The following is a 23205-nucleotide window of genomic DNA, read 5'->3' as shown; positions in this document are numbered from 1 at the left end:
ACTTGCATTTACCTTCATCAGAGTGTTGCGTTCTGTGACCTGATAAACTATTTGGAAAGGGGATGATGCCTTTGATGACCTTTTTCAGGTGACTTTCTGTCCCACTTGGGCATAAAGCAGTTGGATGTGGTTGTCTGGAGAAGGAGGGTTTAGGCAGTGGAGTGAGTAAGCTAAAGGGAGGAAAGCTTGGGGAATGGGTTATTATATTCTTATTTTCTCTTCATTAATGGATGCAGATATTAAAAGGAAATTAAGATCGAAACCCTCAAAATCACAGGTGCTTGTAAAAAAAAAAAAGAAAAGGGGGGGGGGAGTGTGTGGAACAAAACAACACAGAGCTGTGTTGCAGAGCCATGAAAACCATGTCTGGTGGTCAGAGCATTTCAGAGTCTATAGGTACCAAGCTTTTCACTAGTGCAGCCAGTTAGACATGTAACATTCAACTTAGTAATTATGGTGAGATCACCTTTTGTGTACCTTGTGGCATTTCGAGAAGGTCTGTGGCTATGCTGTTTCAACTGCCTGAACTAGCTCATACAGAGTAGCCAGGGTAACTCTGTGCAGCACTGAAATATGCTTTGCAGCCACCCCCTCAATGCTCTGCTCATATTTGTGAATTCTGCTCCACCAGCTGGATACCTAAAAGCTAAGCGCTTAAAAGCCTGTGCCCCTTTGTCAATCTAGGCCTAAATTTTTAACTCTATATACTGCAGAGACTTTGTCTGGGAGAAGCTAGGGAAAGCAGTAACTGCTTTGTTTGAGCACTTGCATTGTATAAGCACTCACCAAACACAAAACTTCCACAAAACAGAGCATCATATTTTCCTGTGATTTTGCAATTGCCTGTCATTAGGCTGGGGGACATACATGAACACAAGATAAAAGGAGCTGCATCGAAATCAGTGTTTACATGAACTCTGTAAACAAAGCAGTGTCTGCTTGGCTTGCTGCAGTGTTTCCAATTCATTGCGATACCTAATTGTTGTCAAACTGTTGTGTTTTCCTTGACACTGAATATAATTTGCAGGGAGAGATAAGTGTAACACCCATTCATCTCCTGATGAATGAGCAGATCTGCTGTTTTATCATTGACTTTAAAATTTTGACTATGGTTCGTACCTGTTAAAAATAATCTCGTGGAAATTGTGTTTTCTGTGCTAACTCTGGGAATTATTGCTGCACAGGACAACAACGACCACTAGTGGCTGAAGATAAATTTTCCAAAATTGCTAAAACTGGAAGAGAAAAACTGCTCATCCAATAAGCTAAATTACTGCCACACATGACAATGGATGGATTTTGTGTGTTAAGACTTAAAAGCACATCAGTGTTTCTGTAACATGCACATGCTCTGCTTACTGCTGTGATTTGTTTCCTTCTTTCCAGGACTGTTCCAGCCCTCCAATGTGTCACTGAGTTGGCTGCTTGCTGTCTGGTCAGTATTAATGCAGATCACTTCATGTCCACTTCTCCCTCCAGGTCATGCTGTTTTGCCCTTACTTAATTCTTTATCAGTTCAGCTCCTATGTTCATGCATGTTGCACTCACAATGCAAGGTCTTCAGCAGCAGAGTGGCTTCCAGCGACAGTCTCAGTACAGAGAATCCAGACCTCGCTTCCCACGTAGGTATACTGCATCAGCCCTCTCTTTTGCACTTACTGCTTCTCCTGTTGGTTAGAATCTTCTGTCACTTGTCTTTCATGCACTTTTAAATTGGTTAATTACTTTCTCCATATGCTAAGCACACACTAGAGAGCCAGTTATTAGCAATACCACATGTTCAGTTCACTCTACACATCTTTAAATGCTATATTTAGGCATTTTCTAGTCTCCATGTCTTCCTTGTACAATACCACAGGTGTCTCATGTAGACCTTTTGTTAGTTCTTTAATGGGCTGTAGGCATCCTGCTCATTAGTCTATTATCTAACTGCTCATCATCCATGCTCACAGGCTCCCCATGATTTCCCTTGTACAGCTACAATAATTATGCACCATTTTTTCCTTGCTAAGGAAATGCTCTGCTACTCTGCAGTGTTTCATGGACAGATGATGCAGGCTGCAAAATGTTACAAGGACTGTGTTTCCTGGCCAGGCACCGCCTTACCCTCTGCCTGCTTTGCATTATGAATGACATTTGCAGTGAAACTGAGTCCATTGTAGCATGCAGTCAGCTCTGTGGAGGTGAAGGGACCACAGAGCATCCAATCCCCTTTTCCATTGCACTTAAATGAGTGCAAACAGTACAGGGCAATGGGAATCGGGCTTTATAAATCCCAACCTCAAAATATTATTCATGCACCCCCCTACTCCCATTTCTAAAATCGCTATTTTGCAGTGGTTGTTGCAGTACCAAGTGGCAGAGGAAGGTGGCACAGGAGGAAGGGGAGTCAGAGGCACGTTAATGCCTAAACTGCTGCAGTTTGGGCACTGCTTCTTTTGAAGCCCACGTAAACTTAGTAAAAACAGAGGAAAGTGGTGCCGTTTGTGTGTAAAACATTTATGGTAGAATAAAATACAGATAATATAGTAGTACATGCAGAATTTGTGTTTTCTCTCTAACTTTTTGTAAGCCCTTTGTATTTCCTGTTATTAGTCCAAATAACAGCTTAAAACTCAGTTTTCCACTGTTGAACTGACGTGTTGGGGGGGCTGCAGCAAGAGCAGGAAAGTCATTTGATCCACAGCAGAGCTGATTTCCCCCATCCATGCAAATGTGTGCAAGTCACATTATTGTTAATGAGCTGCAGGCGTGATTGGAAGGGGAATGTACTCCATGGCTTACTTTACGAGCCAGTGTGTAGTTATTGTTCTGAATGGTCTCTGCAATGTGTAGTTGAAACCAAGCCAGGGGCAGGGTGCCAAAAGAAAGGGGAAAAATACTTAAGGCAGACAGTTTGCCAGTAGCTTAGCAGCTGTCAACTAGTTGTTCCAGGAAGATATAAATATTTAAGATTAATGATACCTGGCTCTTACTCTCTTACTGTGTGTATAATGTATAACAGCATGTGTATAACTATACAATGCATGTGTTGTATTTAAAGGATATAATTGTTAATTTAGACTGCTCACCATTGTAAGGAAAAATAAAAAAGATAGGCTGAACACTAAATGCTAAAGCTACATCTTTTATTTATAAGAAAAGTTCTTTTTTCCAGATAACCATGGTAAAAGGTAAGGTGGTTGGGAACTTGGGCTCTGGAGTTCTGCACTGATTTCTCCTGTGGGGAAACTCCTTTCCAGGAAGCATCAAATTGCCTTTTTTTTTTTTTTTTTTTTTTTTTAACAGTTAAACTTGCATTTAGACCCCCAAAAAACTATTTAAGGTGTTAATACCAAGCCATGTACATAATTTCTACTGAAAGAGACGAAAGGGGAATATTTTCCTCCCTAAGGGGACTATTAGGATATGTGATAAGGAGCTATACTCATCAGCAGGGAATCATATCTAGAACTAAAATAAAATTTTGGGAATTTCCCCTTATCCTCCTTTGGTTTTAATTGAAATACATATTTTAAACAGTTTCCACAATTTTTTCAACTGTTCCACATCTTCTGGTCAGAAGACAGAAAGAAAAATCACAAAAAAATTGATGAAAATTTTCCTTCTGTCTGCAAAGCCAGTTACTGTTGCCAGGGGAAGCTGGAATACTTTGCTTTTTGAGAGCAGGGAGAGTACAGGAGGTGATTCACCCATTGCCTAATCTCTATTGTTTGATTTATGGGTTGATTGTTCTTGGACCAACCAAAAGGGGGAAAAAATGTATTCTTCCTTGTGGGAAGACTCCAAAATCTTGAAATGGGCACAGATTTCTGGTTCTTTGTTAGTGTGGCAAACTGTTCACACTCAAGCAGCCTTCTGGGATGGACATGATGGTGTTAGCTGGCTCTCCAAATATCCCACCTGTGCTGGAGAAAGTAGGTCACAAATTCTGGACTCAAGAAAAGTCAACAGCTTTGGAACAGCTGGTGTGGCCTTTATATCTCTGTACCTTCAGGAACTCCTTCTTGCTTTCCCAGAGCATTTGAATAAATATATTCACTGAGGTCATAAGGCTCTTGAGGTCATGTCTGAAGCTGCAGGCAGGACTGGGATGCCTGTTACACCAGTAAATCATTTCTGCTTCCTTCTCCCTCATGGTCTGGGAATGAACAACACTGCGTGGCTCACCACAGGTAGAGAAAAACAGCTTCAGTGCCACAGTCGCTGAGTGCAGGCACTTCTTCCAGAGTGCCAACTCATTTCAGATAGCTTCTTCTAGGAAACCGTGATGCAGTTGTGGGCATTTCATAAATGGAAAGAAAAGAAAAAATAATTGAATAATCAGCCGAGTGTGAATTATGTGCTGGGAGCTATTGATTCAGCCACAGAAAACTGTCCGTACCCTGGGAGGAGTGTGACCTGCCTCACTATCACATCCAGAAAGAAATATGCTTTTCCATTTTAAACACTTTTACAAGTTCAGTTCTTCTACCCTTCTTCCTGCTTGTGTTATACTTTTTCTGTCTTGATACCCAGCACAAGTTTGGTCATTTCAACTGCTTGTTAGTAGGTGGCAGTCTCGATCAAGTTTTGAAATACAATGAAATGTCTCTCCTTCCTTCCTAGGTGAGCCCTGAAAATGGTGCAAACCTCCTGCTAAGGACAGGCTGCCTGGGCCAGAGGGAGTCCTACTCTCACTTTCCTATAGCAGTATGTATGTAGTATACTGCCAGCAAAACTCACATGAAGACTTCTGTGGTCTCATTTCCTCCTGGAATGTGACTTGTAACCATACCTGTGAAAATTGTTCTCATTGAGCACAGTGATCAACTAGTTCTAGACATTAATGCTCTTCTGCAGTTATGGAGTAAATGGTGCAGTTCAGGTGGTGTAATTGCCCTTGCAGCCTGGCCTCGCATCCATGGGGCCGTGCTGGAGCTGTGTCTGAAAATCCTGTTAAGTGACTGTCCAGACCAAACAGGAAAGGGGAAGCACAGGGCATGGGGAAAGCAGGGCCTTCTGGGGCCCTGTGAGTGCTGCTGGCGCACAGCCAACGAGGTGCTAATTTACTACAGTTATTCCCCAGAAGTAAAGGGCTACCTTCGTAAAACATCAGCCTGTGAGACACATCCTTCCCTGTGGCCTGAGCTTGCAGTGATGCTCTTCCTCTTCTGACCCAGGAAAGAGGCAAAAGATGGATGAAAACATTTCAGTGTGCTGTAGGATAATCCCGAGTTAGTCTGCAGTAGAACCGTAGACTTAGTCCTTGGGCTGCCCTGAAAACTGAGCACGCTGGTCCAAGAGCATCTGCCCTTCAGAAGAGGCTTTGCAGTAGGAAGGGGCTTATTTGGGAGAGCAAAAATCCAGCAAGACAGCTCTTAAATTACTGTCCCAAAAGCAAGATGAGGAGCTGTTTAGCAGGGACTACAATGTTTACCTTGAGGGGTCAGAAAGTTTTTTTGAAGTTGGTGCTGCTGTGGAGGTATCCAGGGAGACTATATAAAATTACAAAATACATCTATAGGTATGCTTATATAAATAAATGTATATTTATAGGTACTCTTGGGTCACCTGGTGAAGGAAGAATGCTAATTGTTTTCTTTACCAGGGTAGTATATAGATATAATTCCCTCAGAGAGGAAGACCTGAAATGCTGTGTGTGGAGGAAGAGCAGATGTGCTCTGTCACGGATGGCCACAGGCTGTAAACCTCTGGTGATGCTGCCTTTGGCCATAGGAGGACAGAGGGAGGAATGGTGCCTGTGCCTGCCCACACCTTCATGCAGAAGCCATCAGATGTTTGTGGAGCCCTTCAGCTCTCTTCTCATTGCCTTGTAGACTCTCAGCTGACTCACTTCTCCAGCCTGGGCTGTCTTAACCTCTATCTCTGAAGAAAGAAATGGGAAGTCTTACTGAGCTGTTTTGAAAGCTCCTCTGTGTTTCTCCTTGGATCCTTTCCCAGTCTGATTTATCTGTATCAATAGACAGGTCACCTTTTTTTCTCTTTCTCTGTTGATGGCCTTGTGTTTGTCATCACAATATATCTCTCAAAAGTTAGCAAAGAGAGATGACTTGTGTACATGTCTTCCAAAGAAAGATATTTTTAAAGTAATCTTCTACATTACAGATAAATGGAGTAGAAAGTGGGTGATGGATAAGTACATTTCTCTCTGAGAAACTTCACATAACTGGAATATCACTCCATTAAAATAGACTGAATGTTATAATAGTCATACAGTGAATTGGAGAGAAGCACTATTTTCAGCCTAGCATTAATCTAAATGGACATTTTCCCCAAGTCTTTAATTATTTATTCCTTTGCTATCTTGCAAGTTCAAGATAACCATGGTTTTAAGAACACTTCTGGTCCATTTCATGAAGGAAAGGCTTTGGATATGGAGTGATCAGGCAGAATTGGTCTGTGGTGTACCTGTGGCGTGGCAGAGCAGCCGGTGTTGCTCTGCAGGGAGGGAGAACCACAGAGCTGATGTGTTAAATGTGTGGCTCATGCGGTGTGCTTGGGGGATCAGGCTGGAAATCATCTGAGACCTTATTCTCATGCCTCTTAATAGAATCTCTTGTTTAAAGCTCTATCAGAAAAATTGATTGAATCCTCTCTCTCTACACTCAGGCAGCAGCCTCAAGGCTGCGAATAAAGATTGCAGGCCATGAGGGATGTCTGGCCTGACCTTTCCTCCTAGGACAGCACCAGAATAGGATTTTGGACCTATTCCCAAATTCCACTCTCTTTATCTAGAGTAGCTGTTGTGTAGGTTTTGCCCTTTAACTGTCTCCTGAAGAATTCTGTGCTATCCTCTGGCTACTGCAATGAGTGTAGTGGGGAGAAATTAAGGGAAAATAATAACAGGCAAATGATTAAAAGAGAAAGGTATGAATTTGTAGTAAGTTAATACTGCATCATTTTTCCTCCTGGTTGGATAAACCTGCATTCAGTTGTCCTATTGTTCATGTATAATCCCATCTCACACAGCACTGCAAAACTCATCTCACTCCCCACAGTTGCTGACAGCTACTGGATTCAGGCAGGAGACAGACTGCAGGAGTCCTCCAAGGAGAAGGCATCTGCTTCTGGAAAATAAGCACAAAATAAGGGAGGAATAAACCCTCCACAGTTAGTTTCTACTTTACTATCTCTTTTGGGGGCCAAGGGTACAGGAAAGAGTTCAATATAAATGTTGTAATTGGGGTGACTTTTTGCTTTTCTCAGCTATCAGCAGATTTTTTTTTGGTTATGTGACTATTGCTAATGTTGAAAAGTGAGACAATCTAATTTCAGGTGTTTATTCTGCTAACCCTGAGAATTTTACTCTACAATAGCGTGGTCACTTTCGCAACGCAATTGGGTTATTGGTCTGGCACCACTGAGCATCCAGCAGCTTTTTCAGCAAGAGTGAATTCATCTCCAGAGTGCCAGAGATCTGGTGCTGCCCCTGCACTGAGCACTTTATGACATTTTTAAACCAATGAGATGGAGAGGTAAGAGGAGAAGGGCCACTCATGTAGTGAGAACTTATCTTGGGGTGCAATGCAAGGGGAGAAACTCTGGCTATTTGTTGGAGAGACTGGCCTGTATTTGGAGATCACAGCCCAGGACTATGATATTGGTTCTGCCTAACCCCAGATATTCAAATGCTCCCCGTGGTACAGCAGGAGCTTCAGCATGGCTTTGCATTCAGTGCTTAGTTTTTGTTGTCTGAGATAAAACAAAGTCAGAATTTATGGCTGTGATGCAAGAATCGGGTGGTAAAAGTTTTATGGACTTCTTGTGGGAGTCAGACTAATAGGGTGACTGTAAATCTTGAAGACAATGTCTGTAGTCTTCTAAAGAGAGCACATGCCAAATAACAATGAAGTGATTTCTTTTAATGCCAATAACTATGCCTACAGCATACAAATACATCCTGCATCTGACCAACTCCTAAATCCCATCTGTGTCCATGCAATCTCCTGTGTGGTGCATGTTGATCCACAAGATGGCACTTGGACCTTGTATTACTCAAAATTTGCTTTTTCCTCTGCTGCAAGTTAGACTCAATAAATAGTAATTGCCTGGATGTCTGAGTAGAAATGTCTTTTAATTCTGAGTTAATCCTTTTCTTTTTTACCTTGCTGTCAGTTTTGAAATATTGTAATGGTAAATGGGTCTGAAAGCAATTAATGGACTAGATTCTGCTGTGATCCACACATAGTGTTATAACTTTGTAAAAGAGAGCCCCTTGGGAAAACTTACACCCAATACATAAATATTTTAATGACTTCTAATAGGATTTTGCAAAAAACTTCTAGGTATTTTAACTTTCTGCTTTAGTATTGACCTGCTTTAAAAGTATGTGAGTACAGGAGCGTATAAATCCAGGGAGACAGGGAATTATTTCAACCCACTGAGAGCTCCATCCACAGAGAGCTGCTGATGCTATTACTTTGTAGAGAGCACCGTGGGGTGGCTGTCATGGCCCTCTGTAGTGCAAACCTTGAAAATGAGCCTTCTATGTGTGATGTGAGGAACCAAATGCCATGCCAAGAAGTGCAGAAATTGAGTCCACAGCTGGGCTTTATCCAGCTGCTACAGGAACCTGGACACAGCTTGCTGCTTCAGGTTGGGAACCTGCCAGGGCTGAAGGCATCTTCCCTGCAGAGCAGGACACCTCCAGCCCTTCATTTATACCGTTTAGCTGTAATGTTGTAACAGATCTGGCACAAACGAGAAATTAAATGTTAGCTCTTGATCTAGGTTTTTGGCTGAAAGAAATAACTGCTAATTTTCATCAATTTCACATGGCAGACAGGTGCTTTAAGGAACTAACATAAGTCTGAATTTTCTCTTTCAAATTTCTTTTTAGGAATTTTTCAGTATGATGCTACTTGGAAAATGGACCGGAGGACCTTTTATGGAAACAAATTGAGCCTGAACTTGCTAGATATTTCTGGAATCATCTGTCTCCACTTTTCCAAATGCCTCTGTCCTTGTTGATGCACTTTTCCCCCTTTCTGCAGGTTCTCCAGCAGGAGTATTAGAGTCTGCGTCTGTTTTTCCACCTGACAAATATCTCAATTGTAAATGACACTTTCACCTGTGGGAGAGACAGCAGTCAGTCCACCTCCCGTTTCTAGTAATGTCTGTGTCCACTAGAGACAATGAGATTATTCTAGATCGAAACTGAAGCTTTCTGTCTACAACAGTGTTTTTATTGAAACTGTAAATCTGCAAAATGTTTTGGAGTTGACAAAATATCTTGTGCTGTTTTCATTTAAACTCAGACCAACAAACCCAAACACCAGTTCTGACCGTATTGCAAAGTTTTGACTTCTAACACTTTCCTTCCATTTTAATTGGGATATTTTATAGTATGGCTTTTAAAAATCTTTATTTCATTGAAATTTCATGAGTTTTCTGGAAAAAAGGTCCTTCTGTCTGCCAGAAAGACCTTTGTCCTCTTTGGAAACTGCATTTGTCCTTCTACCTATTGAATTTGTGAAAAACTGTATTCCTGCCTGGATTTAGTGTACTGATTTGATCTCTACCTATTGAATTTGTGAAAAACTGTATTCCTGCCTGGATTTAGTGTACTGATTTGATCTCAACTCCAAAATCTGATTCTGCTCCCAGTTCTCTTTTCGACTGACATGAGCAAAAACAGGATTTTGCCCTTTTGCTCCCAGAAGATGGCCTACGCAGACAGACCTGTTTGTTTAGCAGAGCATTCATACTAAATGATACCAACAATGTTAAGTATTGAACTTTGCTAATAGATTTTGATGAATTTCAAAGACCAATTAAACCAAGAGGAGTACAAAGTAGTGTTGTATAAATATTTAATGTAAACTTATGGATTACATTGTTCTGGAGACTGCTATCAGAGGCACTTTGAAACCGCATGTGGCTCATGATAGCAAGACAGAGCCAGTTTCAGTCAGAGATGAGTTCAGACTCTAATAAACAGTCCTCCAGGGATCACTTCGAAGTGGTAAAATTTTATGAGTAGCTAAAAAATCAGAGTTCTGGAGTCAACGATAAGCACTGTTGCATTTCCTCTCTGCCCTAATGAAAGTGACAGAATATATTTTTTTAGTACCCTTCTTCTCCAAAAACAAAGGCAAGATAACATGGTTTTGGGAGACAAGTGACAAACAAAATGAAATGCTCTTGTGGAAAGGGAGCCTTTGTAGCTGGCATTGGTCTCCAGATGCTCTTAGAGCAATGGATTTGGAAGGAAGCTGTTTGTACCAGCTGCTGTTGGTGACGTGCGCCTGGGCTGGAGTGGCTGCTGCTGGGCTCCATGTTACACAAACGGATCAATCCCTGCGTGTGCTGCGGGCACTGGAGAGAACAGCATGTTCTGCCCTTGGGCTTTATGAGCTTGTGCTGCTGGCACAGCCACGAAGCCCCTGCCCGCCCCTAAGTGCGGTAAGTGCCTGCTGGGTTTCGCTTTTCCTCCTTGATTCTCTGCTTCTCTCTTCCCATTTCGGCAATCAGACATAAAGCGAGCTTCCAGGATGGGGTAACCTTGATGGCAGAGTAAGGCAGAATCCACCAAAGTGATCTATGGGCAGGAATTTTCCACAGATTGGAGAGAGGCTGTCGCACTGATAGAAGAGCACACAGTATTTGGAAGGGGAGAGGAGGGGATGAAGAAGTTATATGCCTGTTAGAAGATGGTCTGAATGACCCATTCGCTTAACTGAAATCACATGTAGAGATGGTGTCTAGCATTCGCCACTTCTGTAGAGCTTTTCACCCAGTGATGTAGGACCACCGGAGCTGTGCCCATTTTCCAGGTGGGGATGTTGAGGCAGAGAAGGGCAGAGGTATGGTGAAAGCTGGCAGCAAGACTTCTTCCTGCTGACTCCCATTGCATCCTCCCTCATCAGCCAGGGAACATGTCCAGGAACAGGTTTGCATGGAAGTCAGGGCTGTGTCTGATGGAGGTCTCTAAATGAATTTGGATTCATGTGGCCAGTCAGGAGCACTTGAGGATAGAGGATACCATCTCTACAACTGTAAGCCCTCCCTTGACAAGAAAGGACTTTAATCTCCTTAGGGTTCCAGATTTCTCTCTGCATGGTAGATAAAAAAATAAAAAATAAAAAAATAATAATAATAAAAAAGAAACAAACCAAACCAACTATATGACAAGTCACCAATGTCACACGAAGATTTTACCACATTTGCCTCACCAGTTCATGACTAGCAATGAGTGGCCTGTTGAAAGAGCACCATGCACCTTGTACAAAGTTGTTTTTGGAAAAAAAAAAAGGTAAAAATGGCAAATTGCAGTTGAGTCTTAAGCACTCGCAACAAAGGCAACTTAGAATCTTCATTTCCAGAAAGTTTCATAATGCTGGAGACATCTGTGTTTAGCACTGTACTGGGTTTTATTTTCAATCATTTTTCTCATTTAAAAAATGTGTGTATCTCATTATGTCTTCAGATCTGAGCCAGCATTTAATTCTCTGATTGCATATGGTTGGTACAGCATGTGCCATTACACCCACCAAAATAATGAAATGACAGTTCCCTTTGCAAAGTAGAAGACTAGAAATAACTTTCTGCTGAGAGATGCTATTAATCCCCCCTCCCCCTCCCAATAAAAGTGAATAGATAAGTGGCCATGATTCAGATCTCAGAAAGTGTATTCTGACTAGTCTGTGACTTGTCATATACAGGCTGTACTGAGGCTTTGATATTTATGGTATTTTATACCCATGCTAAAGTTATTTTAAACAGATACAAGAAATATCAGTCTCTTGTTTTTATGTATTATTTATAGGCCTCTTGTTCTTTCCTTTATGCCACAGAATATTTTTTCTTATTTGCCTTGATGTTACAAAGTAATAGTTATAACAACAAACTCCATCGGGAAGATGCTTCCACAGTTTCCTTTGCTGGCAGCTAGGACCAGAGTGGGCTGTGCTGGACCTGGGCTCCACACAGATGTGGCTGCAGTGCTGCAGAGCCTGGTGAGCGGTAGATGGCTCTGTCAGCTCTTCTTCAGGAAGCCATGGGTTTATTAGCACACCTGAGTTTTTCTCAGTCTTTTTTTTCTACCTTTATTGCCAATGTTCATCTTTTTTTTTTTTTATTATTATTTTTTTCCTTTCCTTTTTCTTTTTTCCTGACTTAATATTTTCTCCAACTTAGCAAAGCTTCTCCCTGCCTAATTCAGAAAGTTTCTTGTGGTTTTGTGAAGAGCTTAAAATAACTGTGAAAGCAGTGAAAAGCAGCACTGGGGATTCTTGCCTAGCTAGACAACAGTGTGAAAGCAGTGCTTCTGGTCCAGCAGCATCAGCTGCAAGGGCTTAAAGAGCTCTCATAGCCCAGGGCAGTAAATGCCCATCTGCTGAACACATGTACACCATACTCCTGGTTATGTCAGAATGCGACAGTCCCAGATATCAAGGGGGTGGTTTGTGGATGGTCAGTTTCCTTTCATTTAGCAGTGGGGAGGATTATTTATTAGAAATACAAGATTTCATATATTTTTTTTTTAATTTGGAGTTTCCAATTTGTTAATTTTCCTCATTAATCATGTCTTCAGGCATGTGCATGTATGAGAAACCAGTCTGTTAGTTCTTGCATCAGCTGCCTTGTGCCAGTCTAAATTCCTGGGGGTTACTATTATTGGTCATCCCAAACATGAGACAATACCTTTAGGGAAAGAGCTGGTGCAAAAAAGTTGCAGTGTTAGCATGATGTGCTGGAGAGCATGGAGAGCACCCCAGGGCTTTGGGGCTCAGGGTGGGCAGATGGAGCACAGGGCCCCACTACTGCATGTCTCTGAGTTCCCTGCACCTACAACTTGATCAATGTATTTTGTCAAAACCCCAGTGACTTGTTTTGTTACCTTTGTATCCCTGCTGCTAAGTGATGAATGATGCTCCTGGAGATAATAAAGAAGCAGCTGTACAGTTACCCCAAAGGTATCTGTTACAATTTAATATTTTTTTCCTCTTTTTTTTTTTTTTTTTAAATTTATTTATTTATTTTCCCTCCACATGAATTTTGATGACATCTCTTTGAGCAGCTGTTTTCTTCTACTGCCATTTTATCAGGTCCCCTGTAGTTTCAGAGTAATTTTCTGCAAACCAATTGTGGTGATTAACTTGAGTCTGCACACAAGTTGGCTTATTGCTGTGCAGTTTGGGCAGGGTGGGACTGTGTACTCCAAAGGGAAGGCTCTGCCACAAGAAAGAACCACATGGAAAGACACATGCCAACCAGCCCCAAAGTCATTGCAATCCTCATCTTACCAGCACTGTTTAATCAGATAGACTTTGGTGAATGGATCTCAACAAGTTAAGACAATAGCAGGAAATGGGTGGGTGTTTGTTCAAAGGAAAATAAACCCAAATGTGCTTTTCAACAGAATTCACCTTTCAGGGTGTCAGCTGTTATGAAGTGATCTCTTTTCTAGACTGTCCATGCTCTTTGAAGTTACAGTCCTATGTTTTCTTTCTCTGATGTTGACAATATGCCTGGGAGGATGGCCCCTAATCTATCAGTTACCCTACAATGACACATCTTTTTTACTTCTCCTAGCAGGTATTTTTTAAATAAAAGAAAAGGCAGACTTCTTAGCAGCAGGTTGGTTATTCATCAATATTATTAGATTCTCCCTTCCCTCTCCTGAAGCTAGGAATAGAAACCTATGAAATTACTGTGGAGGATGCACTCTTAAAACAAAGCACCGAGTAAGGAGGATGTGAAAAACATGTACAGCTGAACTACAGAGAGAGATTTTATGCACCGCTCTAGGGGGAATATTGCAACCAATATTCAACATACAAGCTGGCAGGACCGTAGCAGAGAAGAAACATGAGACAGGTGGGCAGGGTGCACCGTGCTCTTTCCCTTCTGCTTGTGCTCATTTCTCACTTGCATGAAGCTGGGGGGAGCTTCTGATCAGAGCCACCAGGGTGCTTTTGAAGAACTGGATTTATTCCTTGCTTTCAAAGCTGATACTTAACGTGAACCCAAAGAAAAGGTGATGCCTCCATGATGTCTTGGAGTAGTGTTTTTGGTGCATTGCCGGTGCATGGACAGCTTGCACTGGAACAGCAGGTGGCAGATGGGGTTTTGTTCCAGGTGGTTTACCCAAAATGAACCAGGGAGTGGGAGCACACACAGGAATTCATAAGCTTGCAGCACCCTGGCACCAGCAGCCTGCCCAGGCAGGAGTCAGCATGCAGAATCCTTCCCAGTACAATTCCAGAGGGTGCTCACCTGCTTCCCAGCCTGGGGAAAGGAGCTTTGCCCTGGGAAAGTGCTTTTATGGTATGTTTATTTCTAGTCCTTCCTAGTCAGGTTCAGCTTTGGCATCACATTTTTCAGTGGGTGACCTGAGGAAACTAAATCTGAAGTGAGGGATGTGGCTGGCATGCTGTGAATTTTGGCAAGAGCTTGTTGGAGGGAGAAGTGCTTGAGGGCCCATCTCACCTACTCATAGCAGCAGGTGGCTTTTCAGTTAGTGCTTGTGCTCTCTGTCTTTGGGAGAACTGGGAAGTTCTAGTTGGACAATGCTCAGTGCTCTCATTAAGCAAGCAGAAAAATAAAAAAAAGCAGCCTTCACTCCAAGCCCATCAAAAATATATACAGAGGCAAGGAATTTAACAGGGCAGAGCAGTTGGTGTCAAAGCTCCTATTATCACACCTGTGCCCTAGTTACAAGCTAACAGATCTTAGGCATGAAGGAGAAACTGGAGAATCTGCAAGGTGCAAATGCTGTATGCAGCAGAGCCGCTCCTGCAGCCAGCGCAGGGAGAGCAGCTTTCATCTTTCAGCTGCGGCTGCTTTGCTTTTGGGTCTGTTCACAGTCCATGTTATCACAGAAACACAGCTGCTATGCTTCTGCTGCAAACACATAGCTTTCAGATGTGGTACTGCCTAGAAAAGTCCCGGGCTTCCCAGGAAGTTATTGTGCTTTCTACTGCCTTTCTGGCAAGGGTTAATAAGGCCATGGCATTGTTGATTGACAAAATGTGGAGCTTTTCTCTTTGCAGTTTTCACAGGCATAAGGTTCACCTGTGGTTCAGTATTTAACTAAAATTAAGGCTGACAGCTTTTCCATATAAATTAAATTAATGAGATGTTTGAACTAGTACTAAATTGTTTGTGTAGATCTTTGCTGCTTGATAACATCTCCAGGCTCCCTTCCCACAGGCACTCTCTGTGGCCCTTCAGGCTCCCCTGCCTGTGCTGGGAGTAAAGGAGCAACTGGTACCAGTGCTGCATGTGCTAGAGAAGTGGCCACACAAATTCCCTGCTTGAGGCAGAGACACTACTGTATAGGGAAAAAAGTTTATACATTAAAAAAAAAAAAAGGCAGTTTTCAGTCTTTCTGATCAGGCATAACACTTTTGTGCTTTTGCTGCTGCCCGTCCATGGCACTGTCTGGTAGCAGTTCTGTCTCACGATGCTTATGCTTTAAGGAGGTCTCTCTGCTTTGCCTGTTTCTGCAAGCTTTTCACTTTAGATCTGCTTAACTTGGACTCTTCTAGCCCCTTGCTGCTTACAGCTATCTCTTCATAGTTGCTTTTACTTCCTCACACTCCACATGTGCTGCTGCTTCTGATCACTTTCAGTTAAAATGGGCTGGGTTTACAGAGGCTGCTGATTAAGTTAATGAGCTTGTTTAGGCCAAAATGGCCAAAAGGAAGAAGCATATATATATATATATATATAACCTGAGGTAGCTTTTTATTTTTTTAAATCTTAGAAGCAGTGAGGGTGTTGTTGCATATTAATCACCTGGGTTGTTATCTGCAGATGCTGCTGGGAGCTCAATGGAGAGATTCAATCCGGAGGTCAGCTTGCAGAGGTAACAGAACCCTGGCAATTATGGGATGCCAACCTAGTGGTATGTCTGTTCCATGAGCAGCTAGGTGGAAGGGGGTTACATAGAGTATGCAAGAACTATAAATGCTAGTATTTCTATCTTAAAGAGATGCAGTGCTCTGAGGAAAGTGTCAATTCTGCAGAGAGAGCAGAGCAATAGCAGCCTTATAGAAGACAAACAGAAACAGAAACTCTTTTTTTTTTTTTTTTTTTTTTTTTTTTTTTAAATCTCTGAGTGCTTTGTTGTATCTGTAGAAAAAGATTTTCTTCATTATAAGCACAACTCCCTGCTGCAGGGTATAGAGGTGGCTGTGACCTGGGAGCTGTGGCTGCCCAGCTAAGGGGGGAAGAGAGCATGTCTGCTCTTTGTTGTTTGAAAACTAATCTGAGCAAATATCACTGCCTGAGGAGCTAATAGCTGGGAAGGAGATAGGAAAGTAAAATACATGTAACAAGACTAGTTTACATGTATATCTTAAGAGACCTTTAGCTCTGGTCTGATACCTCAAGGAATTGGGAATTTCATGGCTGTTTGTGGTTAAAAGTCCATGGTTTGCAGTAAAAACAGTATCTGTCTTTAAAATTTTCAAATTTTGTTGTCTCATTTCCTTTCACACCATTTGCATTGCATCACCATTACAGTTCAGGATGGATATACAAGGTGTTGTTGATTAAGTGCTTGTTTTATTTCCTACTCTTTGATCCATGTTTGGACCAGTGGAAATGCCACTTAAATGAACAGATTTCAAGGCTGGAATACAGGTAGCATGAGCATCACTTTCATTTGCTCACAAATTAAAACAGGCTACTAGACTATTTCAGTAAAAGTAAGGGGGGGAAATGTCATCACCATTGCTCAAAAAAATGTGCTCCTTCTTAGGCTACTGATATTATTGCAAATGTTAGGCTGAGTAGCAAATTGCCGAACAAGACTGAATGTCATAAAGGCAAAGGATTACTATCCTTCTGGTGGATGGAGAGTAGGTTTGTGGCAAATGGTTTGTTATCTAGGATTCCTCTGTAAAGTTGTGTTTACAGCATTGTCTCTTGGCCACTGACATTCCCATCGGATCAATATTTCCATGGGAAATCCAGATGCTGGCCTATGATCAGAGCATTTGATATTCTTTGGGTAAAACTTGCTGCTTCTTTCTGAGTCATCAAATGAATAGTCTAGCCATTAAGTTATTTTTAAAAATAGCATCCATTTCCCTCACTCTGTGCTATATGTTCTGTTTAATATATGCAAACACAATACAAGGATTGTTTAAAGAAGCAAATCAAAGACCCATCTAGAGTAAAAACCCCTTAATGTAGGGAGCAACTAGTGCAGGAGACAAAAATGAACGTATACAGCCCTGACCTGCAGACTTTGCAGCTCACAGGCTGTTGTGTTGAGAGGGACTGAGAAAGGAAGAGAGTCTCTCTTCTTGTCCCTGCCATCCCACCTAAGGCAGGGGAAGGTTGTAGTGATGGGGAGAATGTGGGGATTAAATTTAATGAATGTAGTGGCTTTGGTAGGTTGTCCCTGTCTGAGATGTCCAGTTTGAATGGCGCTCCAGTATTACAGGGTGTCCAGCTGCTGTTTTAATTATTGCCATACGGATACATCAGGCAGCTTTGAGTAATCTGAGCCTTTTGGGCTGATGCAGTGTTTCTTCAGGATTACCAATGAATTTTGTGTCCTTTCCTGTTTGCATTCTCATTTGAGATTTACAGCAAACAGCGATGAGAAATACCAGAGGGCAACTTTTCAATTCTTAGCAAAATAAAAATATGTGCCAGGATTCATGCATATATTCATGTGGACACCTGTGTTATTGAAACACATTTCCTTTGCTATTTGTGATGTATTTACTTGAATCATTCAAAAATTCAAGTAATGCATAATACTAAAACTCCCCCATGGAGCTTGGTAGGAAACATGAAACTTTATAATGCAGTATTTTCAAGCACAAAATATATTACTTACTCTTTCCTTCTAGCATAGAGCTTTATTCTTGGCTAGAGCCAGTGCAAACCCCAGAGGCTTTCAAACTTCTTTGCTCTGACCAGAGTGAAGCTGTAATTTTTTAAGGTCAATATTTGTTTATAAACCCTATTTCTGGGCTGTCTTATTTTTCACCTGATACTGAACTTACTAGTTACCAAAATGTCTGTGTCTTTGGTGCTGCTTTTCTCCCATCTTCCCACACAGAGAACTTGAGTCTTGTATTTCTCTCAGGCTTGTGTTCCAGGTGATTCACTCTTCAGGGAGACATTGGCCATATAAAGACCTTGCCTCTGTGATTTAGAGGAGCTGGGACTTCATGGCTGTGAAAGGATGACAGACTGTTAAGACAGTACAGTAGGGAGAAATATGGTGTGATGTTTGGTGGGAAGTGTGGCAAGGTCCTGACTCACTGCTCAGACACCCTCCTATTTAACATATGTCCAAAGTGTAACTCTAAGCATATTTGCAGAACTTATTACTGTAACAAACTTCTACAGCCTGAGCATTTGAGATGAAGAACAGGAACAGAAGCCTTCAGGATGAAACAAGGGAAGAATACTAGAGAAGATTAATATCCTACATCTAGCTGCATCTATGCTACGGTGTCATGCTGGCACAGGTTCCTGGTGTGAGGGATTTGCTCAGTAGCACACCACTGTTAGGAGATGGTGGTGCGTTCCTTCCTCATACCATGTGGAACTAATGGAGCTAATCCAGAGTTCCTGCTCTGTGAAATTGCAGTACACTGGGCCCTTCCTGTAGATGTGATTTCAGCCTATGAAAGCACACCTTGTTTTCTACCATGAGGCTGAAGCAACGGCACTCATTCTATACCTTCTAGCCAAACCTGGGTTCAAGGTCTCTTGCTGGTGGAAAATCCATAAATCAAAATACTAGGACATGTCTTGCTGATAATTGATTCTTCCAAGAAGATTTGCCCCAAATCTTTAACTATATCCAACAACAAGAAGTTATAATGAAGACTAAGTGTATTTATGAAGTGAAATCATTAACAATGGATTAGACAGTGGAATCCAATTTCCTGTTCCATCAGTGATGCTAACACAGACTGAAATTTCATTGATGTATTGGGCATCATTGTCATCCTCTTAACTGAGAGAAAAATTGTTTGCCATTTTCTACTGGCTGTACCTTGCAGGCGAAATTGCATCTTATACAAAGCATCAAGCCAGAATCCTAATGGAGAAAGTATTTACAAGAAAATAAATATTTCACAGTTATCTCATATGTGCTTTGTATTTCATCATATTTAATATATGAATGTATTTTACTAGTGTGTATTTTTTCCTCTTAACTGATGTATTAAGAAGCTTAAGGTAGAGAAATACATTTGTGTGAATGTCATCAGGGCTTTCTAAGAAGACTGTATAGAGTACAGGAAACCTTCTAAGAGCAATCTGTAGTTCTTATTTTGTTTTACTTATTTTTATTTTTTTTTTTTTTAAGAACAGACCTAGAGAGACTTAATTCACCACTTCTCAAGTATTAAGTCCTAAAATCCAAGAGTTTGAAGTTCTCCTCCCTGCTTTTATGTGACATACAGTCAGCCCTGCTGTGGCTGTCCCTGCTCCCATGTTGGGGCAGGGTGGACACAGGCTTCCTCGCCAAAATGGGCTTCACAGCCAGTAGCAGAGAAGCAGCTGTAATTGTTGATAGCAAGGGTTATTCCAGTGGACTAAACCCCATAAAGATGAATGGGGAACTGGACTAACCACTGAACTGCAATGTCATCTGCACAGGTTGCTGCCTTGCTGATCATTGCTCTTCTGGTCCATCAAGAATGTGTTAAATAGCAGGAGATCCTGCAGGGAATGTCAAGACTTCTTTCAAAAGGGAAAACAGTTTAATTCTGCTCCTTTCTTTCTGAATGCTCTATGTACTCCTACCCCAAGATCAGGTTTTAGCATCTTAAGTAGTCTTTGGTAGAAGACTGGTAAACTGCAAGAGGGATGTCCGTGTTATGGACGCTGATATAAGTTTCTTGCTGTGTGTATAGTGAAGTTGTATCTTTAGCCTAATGAGCACGGAATAAATCCAAGCTGCCATTTACCAGGTTCTGTGAGGGGCACTTGGCGTTTCAGTGAAGTGCACTGTCATCACAAGGTCACTGGCCTGTAACACGATGTTCTGGGATGTTAAGTAGATCTGGAGAGTAAACTTATTTTCATATGCTGGTGTTTCTCTAAATATCTCCCTAACAGACTAATATTTGGCAAAATATTCAGGAGAGCCTCATGGCCAGGAAAATCAGTTCCTGATTACTGGTGGTGGTGGCTATGCCATGTGTGGTCAGGCAGGTAGCAGCCATACCTCTGAGCAAAGGCAGCAGGGCCCTTTGTGTAAGGAGAGCCTTTCTCCAGATTTCAGACCAGTGGCTTATAATAAAACTAAAATACCAGATTTTGATCCCAGCAATATAACAAGGCAATGATTGATACAAAGAAAAAAAAAATCAATACTTTTTCTTTTTTTAGGGGAAGGTAATTTTTGGAAACTTTGTTTTAAAAATGGACATGAAAACTTTAACTTCAAAAGCCAAACAAATGTGGCTTTCCTGTAGGCTTCTAATGAAGTCTGTTGCTTTTCTGCTGGCATCTAAAGAAGCCTAAAAACCCAAACCAATCAATTTCTGAACCAGCTCCAAGTGACCAAAATGAAATTCAAATAAGATAACAAAGAACTGTGTGTTCGGCCTTGTCTTACTTTTTTTTTTTCTTAATACGTGTAACCATGATATTTTTTGTCATTGCTATAAATTCTAGAAAGAGGAAACTGTGCGCTTTTATTATGTGTTTGTTTATTTATTTATTTATTTATTTAAATGATGATGCTAAAATCTTCTACTTGTTGTGAGCATTTCTGTGATGATAGTTGCAGTGTTGCTTCCCCCAACCATCTCCTCCACTGACAAAGATGCTGGGAGCCACATGGTTGTACTTGTAGTGCACCCGATCAGCTCCCTCTGTGCAGGAAGCAGGCTTTGCTCTAATAAACCACTGCCTCCAGGCATGGGGTGACCTCGCTGGAGGGCTGGAGGAGGCAGTGTTGAGGGAAGATTCACTAGAGGAGGCCTGTCACAGTGCTTAGTGCCTCTGCCTTTTAACAGAATGATTAAATACAAATCAGAGCTCTAACTCAAGTTAAGCAGCCAACAGGGGCTTTACTCCTTGCTTTTGGTTAGTATGCAATGTGGTCAGCGTGTGAAGCCAGGTAACTGTTACTTCCTCAAGGATTAGTGCCCCCTTGAAGAGCACACAGGTTTTCTTTTGCAGAAATCCATGAAAAGATCCCAGGCCTGACACTCCCGATTCAGTTTTAAATTGCCCTTTGGAAAAAGCAACTCCAATGGTTTCTGTGAAGTTGGGTCTTAAAACATTGCTGTGATGCTGAAGGACACAAATGCAGCACTGTCCTCACCACAAATCACAGTGTGGTGACGATGTAATACCTACTGCACTAATAGCATGGATGGGGTTAACTTCAGCTCTTGAGTCATTGTGTGTATAGGGTGAGATCTCTGTTTAAGTCTCCAGCATGTTGCCACATCCAGAGGCCAAAGAGGTACAGAAAGCCATCCAGCAAGGACCCCGGCCTGCTCCTCTAGAAGCTTTTCTGGCCAGCATCCCTCCTGGATAGATGGAGCCCTTGCATGGGTATGGGGCAAGACCTGGGAACTGGGTCTGGGCTGGAGATGTTGGTACTCAGCTGGAAATGGGTGCCCTGGAAATGGTCCCTGGAGAGGAGCATGAATTTGGAGACCTAGTACTCAGGACCTGGGCTGGAAAAGATGCAGTCTGGGTTCTTTCATGGGAGGCCTCTGGGAGGAGGTGGCATGTATTGCAGAGGAGTTGCAAGGTTAAAATAAGAATGACAGAGAAAACTGAAGAAGGAGCTAACAAATGGGAAAGAGGCTGTCCATGTAGTGGCAGCAGGCTGGGGGCTTACAACAAGGGAGGATGCTTGCTGGATGGGACACACGGGCTGGCACCAGTTTGCAAAAAAGAACTCTGCTGGGGATGCTGAGCAGAATGGCTGTGAGCAATCCCGTACTTCTGTCTCTGAGCACCTCTTTCCTGTGCTTAATGCTGTGCTTTCAGGCTTGGGAGACCTAGATGTGATTCCTGCCTCTTCAAAGGGAATTTGGAGGCTCTAGGAGAACACAGGCTAACACAGGCTACCTTGCAAAGTCCATTCTGTGACTGGAAAAAAACAACGTTCCTTGCCATTCAAATCAGAATGTGCCACATGCAGCATTTCCCCAGGGGATACAGCCAGCAGACGCATTGGCAAGCTCCTGCAAACCACATTTGACAAAATAAATGCTCGCAAAACCGATACTAGCCAATCAGAACCATTCAGTTTTGCCTGCAAAACCAGAGAGGCTCTGAGACTTGTCTAAGATCACACAGGAAATCTGCAAAGTGGGCAAATGTATTAATGTCCCCCCCTCATAGGATAGTGCTGTAACATCCTTGAATAAAAGCAGTATAAGGAAGGCAACACTTAAATGTCTGCCCTACTGGGAAGGGAGAATAGAGGCTTGAATGTCTGTGGTTAAAGAAAAGGGGGGCAGGGGAATGAATTATCTGTTTCCTTCTGTGTTCACAAATTACCTAGAGAATATCAGGAGGTCACAGATTGGGGGAATTCTTCTTAATGCTGAGACTGTTCTCTTAATGTCCTGGTTGTGTTTTGCACATCAACATCAAATACTATGCGGAAAAATTATTCTGTTTAGAAAAGCATCAAAAGCTGTCTTCAAAGAATAACGCATCATGATTGTGTAAGTGCTCTGGCATTTTTGATGTTGCCTTCTTACTCATTAGACTTTAATGATGTGATGAGTGACTTTTTGTCTATGAAAAGTTGCAGAATTCTAACTTTCTAAGCAGCTTGCCTCTCAGTGATGTCTATTTTTGGTAGTCCTCCCTGTTGCTTTATGTTTTGCTTGTATGCTTTTAAGCCATTTTTTATACAAAGTGAGGGCTTTTATTTTTGCTGGGCAAACACTCCTAATTTACAAATTCTGCAGACTTTGTCTATTTACAAATCAAATGGATGAATTAAATTGGATTGGGACAATGAACACCAAAGGGATGGTAGATGATGCCATCTTCTGAAGCGTAGCCTTCATCTGGCTTAGCTGCATTGGCTTGGTGTAACAAATCAGCTCTGTTTACCAAAGTGCTCCTGGTGTTTGCTTTGTGCATCCCTACATGTCATTGCTGAAAAGCATGTGAAGTTCCCACAGGCCCACCAGTCTCAGCCGTTAGCTGTTGTTAGGGAAGGTAACAGAACTCTGGTCTGGGTGGCTACTTCTTTTTAAAGCAGGAAACTTTTAGGAAAAAATAGATCTT

At 41.9% G+C, this 23205-nt stretch overlaps 1 protein-coding gene and 1 long non-coding RNA gene across 16 annotated transcripts in view; both read left to right on the top strand.

Moving 5' to 3' along the window:
* LOC311444217 (uncharacterized protein) overlaps nt 1-23205 on the top strand; it is a 195058-nt gene that overhangs the window by 122517 nt on the left and 49336 nt on the right. For 5 of the 15 annotated variants that reach the window (XM_084535190.1, XM_084535191.1, XM_084535195.1 and 2 more), the window contains 5 exons: nt 1387-1435; nt 1521-1622; nt 4609-4692; nt 7002-7478; nt 8843-10527. In XM_084535190.1, the coding sequence (XP_084391316.1) occupies nt 1387-1435; nt 1521-1622; nt 4609-4692; nt 7002-7103 (337 nt within the window). In that variant the 3' untranslated portion in view covers nt 7104-7478; nt 8843-10527. Of the gene's footprint in view, nt 1-1386; nt 1436-1520; nt 1623-4608; nt 4697-5590; nt 6124-7001; nt 7564-8842; nt 10528-23205 lie in introns of those variants that run through there. The other 10 variants (XM_084535184.1, XM_084535183.1, XR_014697737.1 and 7 more) reach the window with 9 other exon arrangements.
* LOC311444218 overlaps nt 15704-23205 on the top strand; it is a 42336-nt gene continuing 34834 nt past the window's right edge. The window contains exon 1 of the long non-coding RNA XR_014697754.1: nt 15704-15817. This is a non-coding gene — a long non-coding RNA (uncharacterized lncRNA). The remainder of the gene's footprint in view (nt 15818-23205) is intronic.

Source organism: Aythya ferina, assembly GCF_964211825.1.
Source record: "Aythya ferina genome assembly, chromosome: 13".
In the NCBI taxonomy this organism is placed as follows: Eukaryota; Metazoa; Chordata; class Aves; order Anseriformes; family Anatidae; genus Aythya; species Aythya ferina.
Note: the sequence above shows the minus strand (reverse complement) of the source record. Positions and strands in the feature narration are given on the sequence as shown.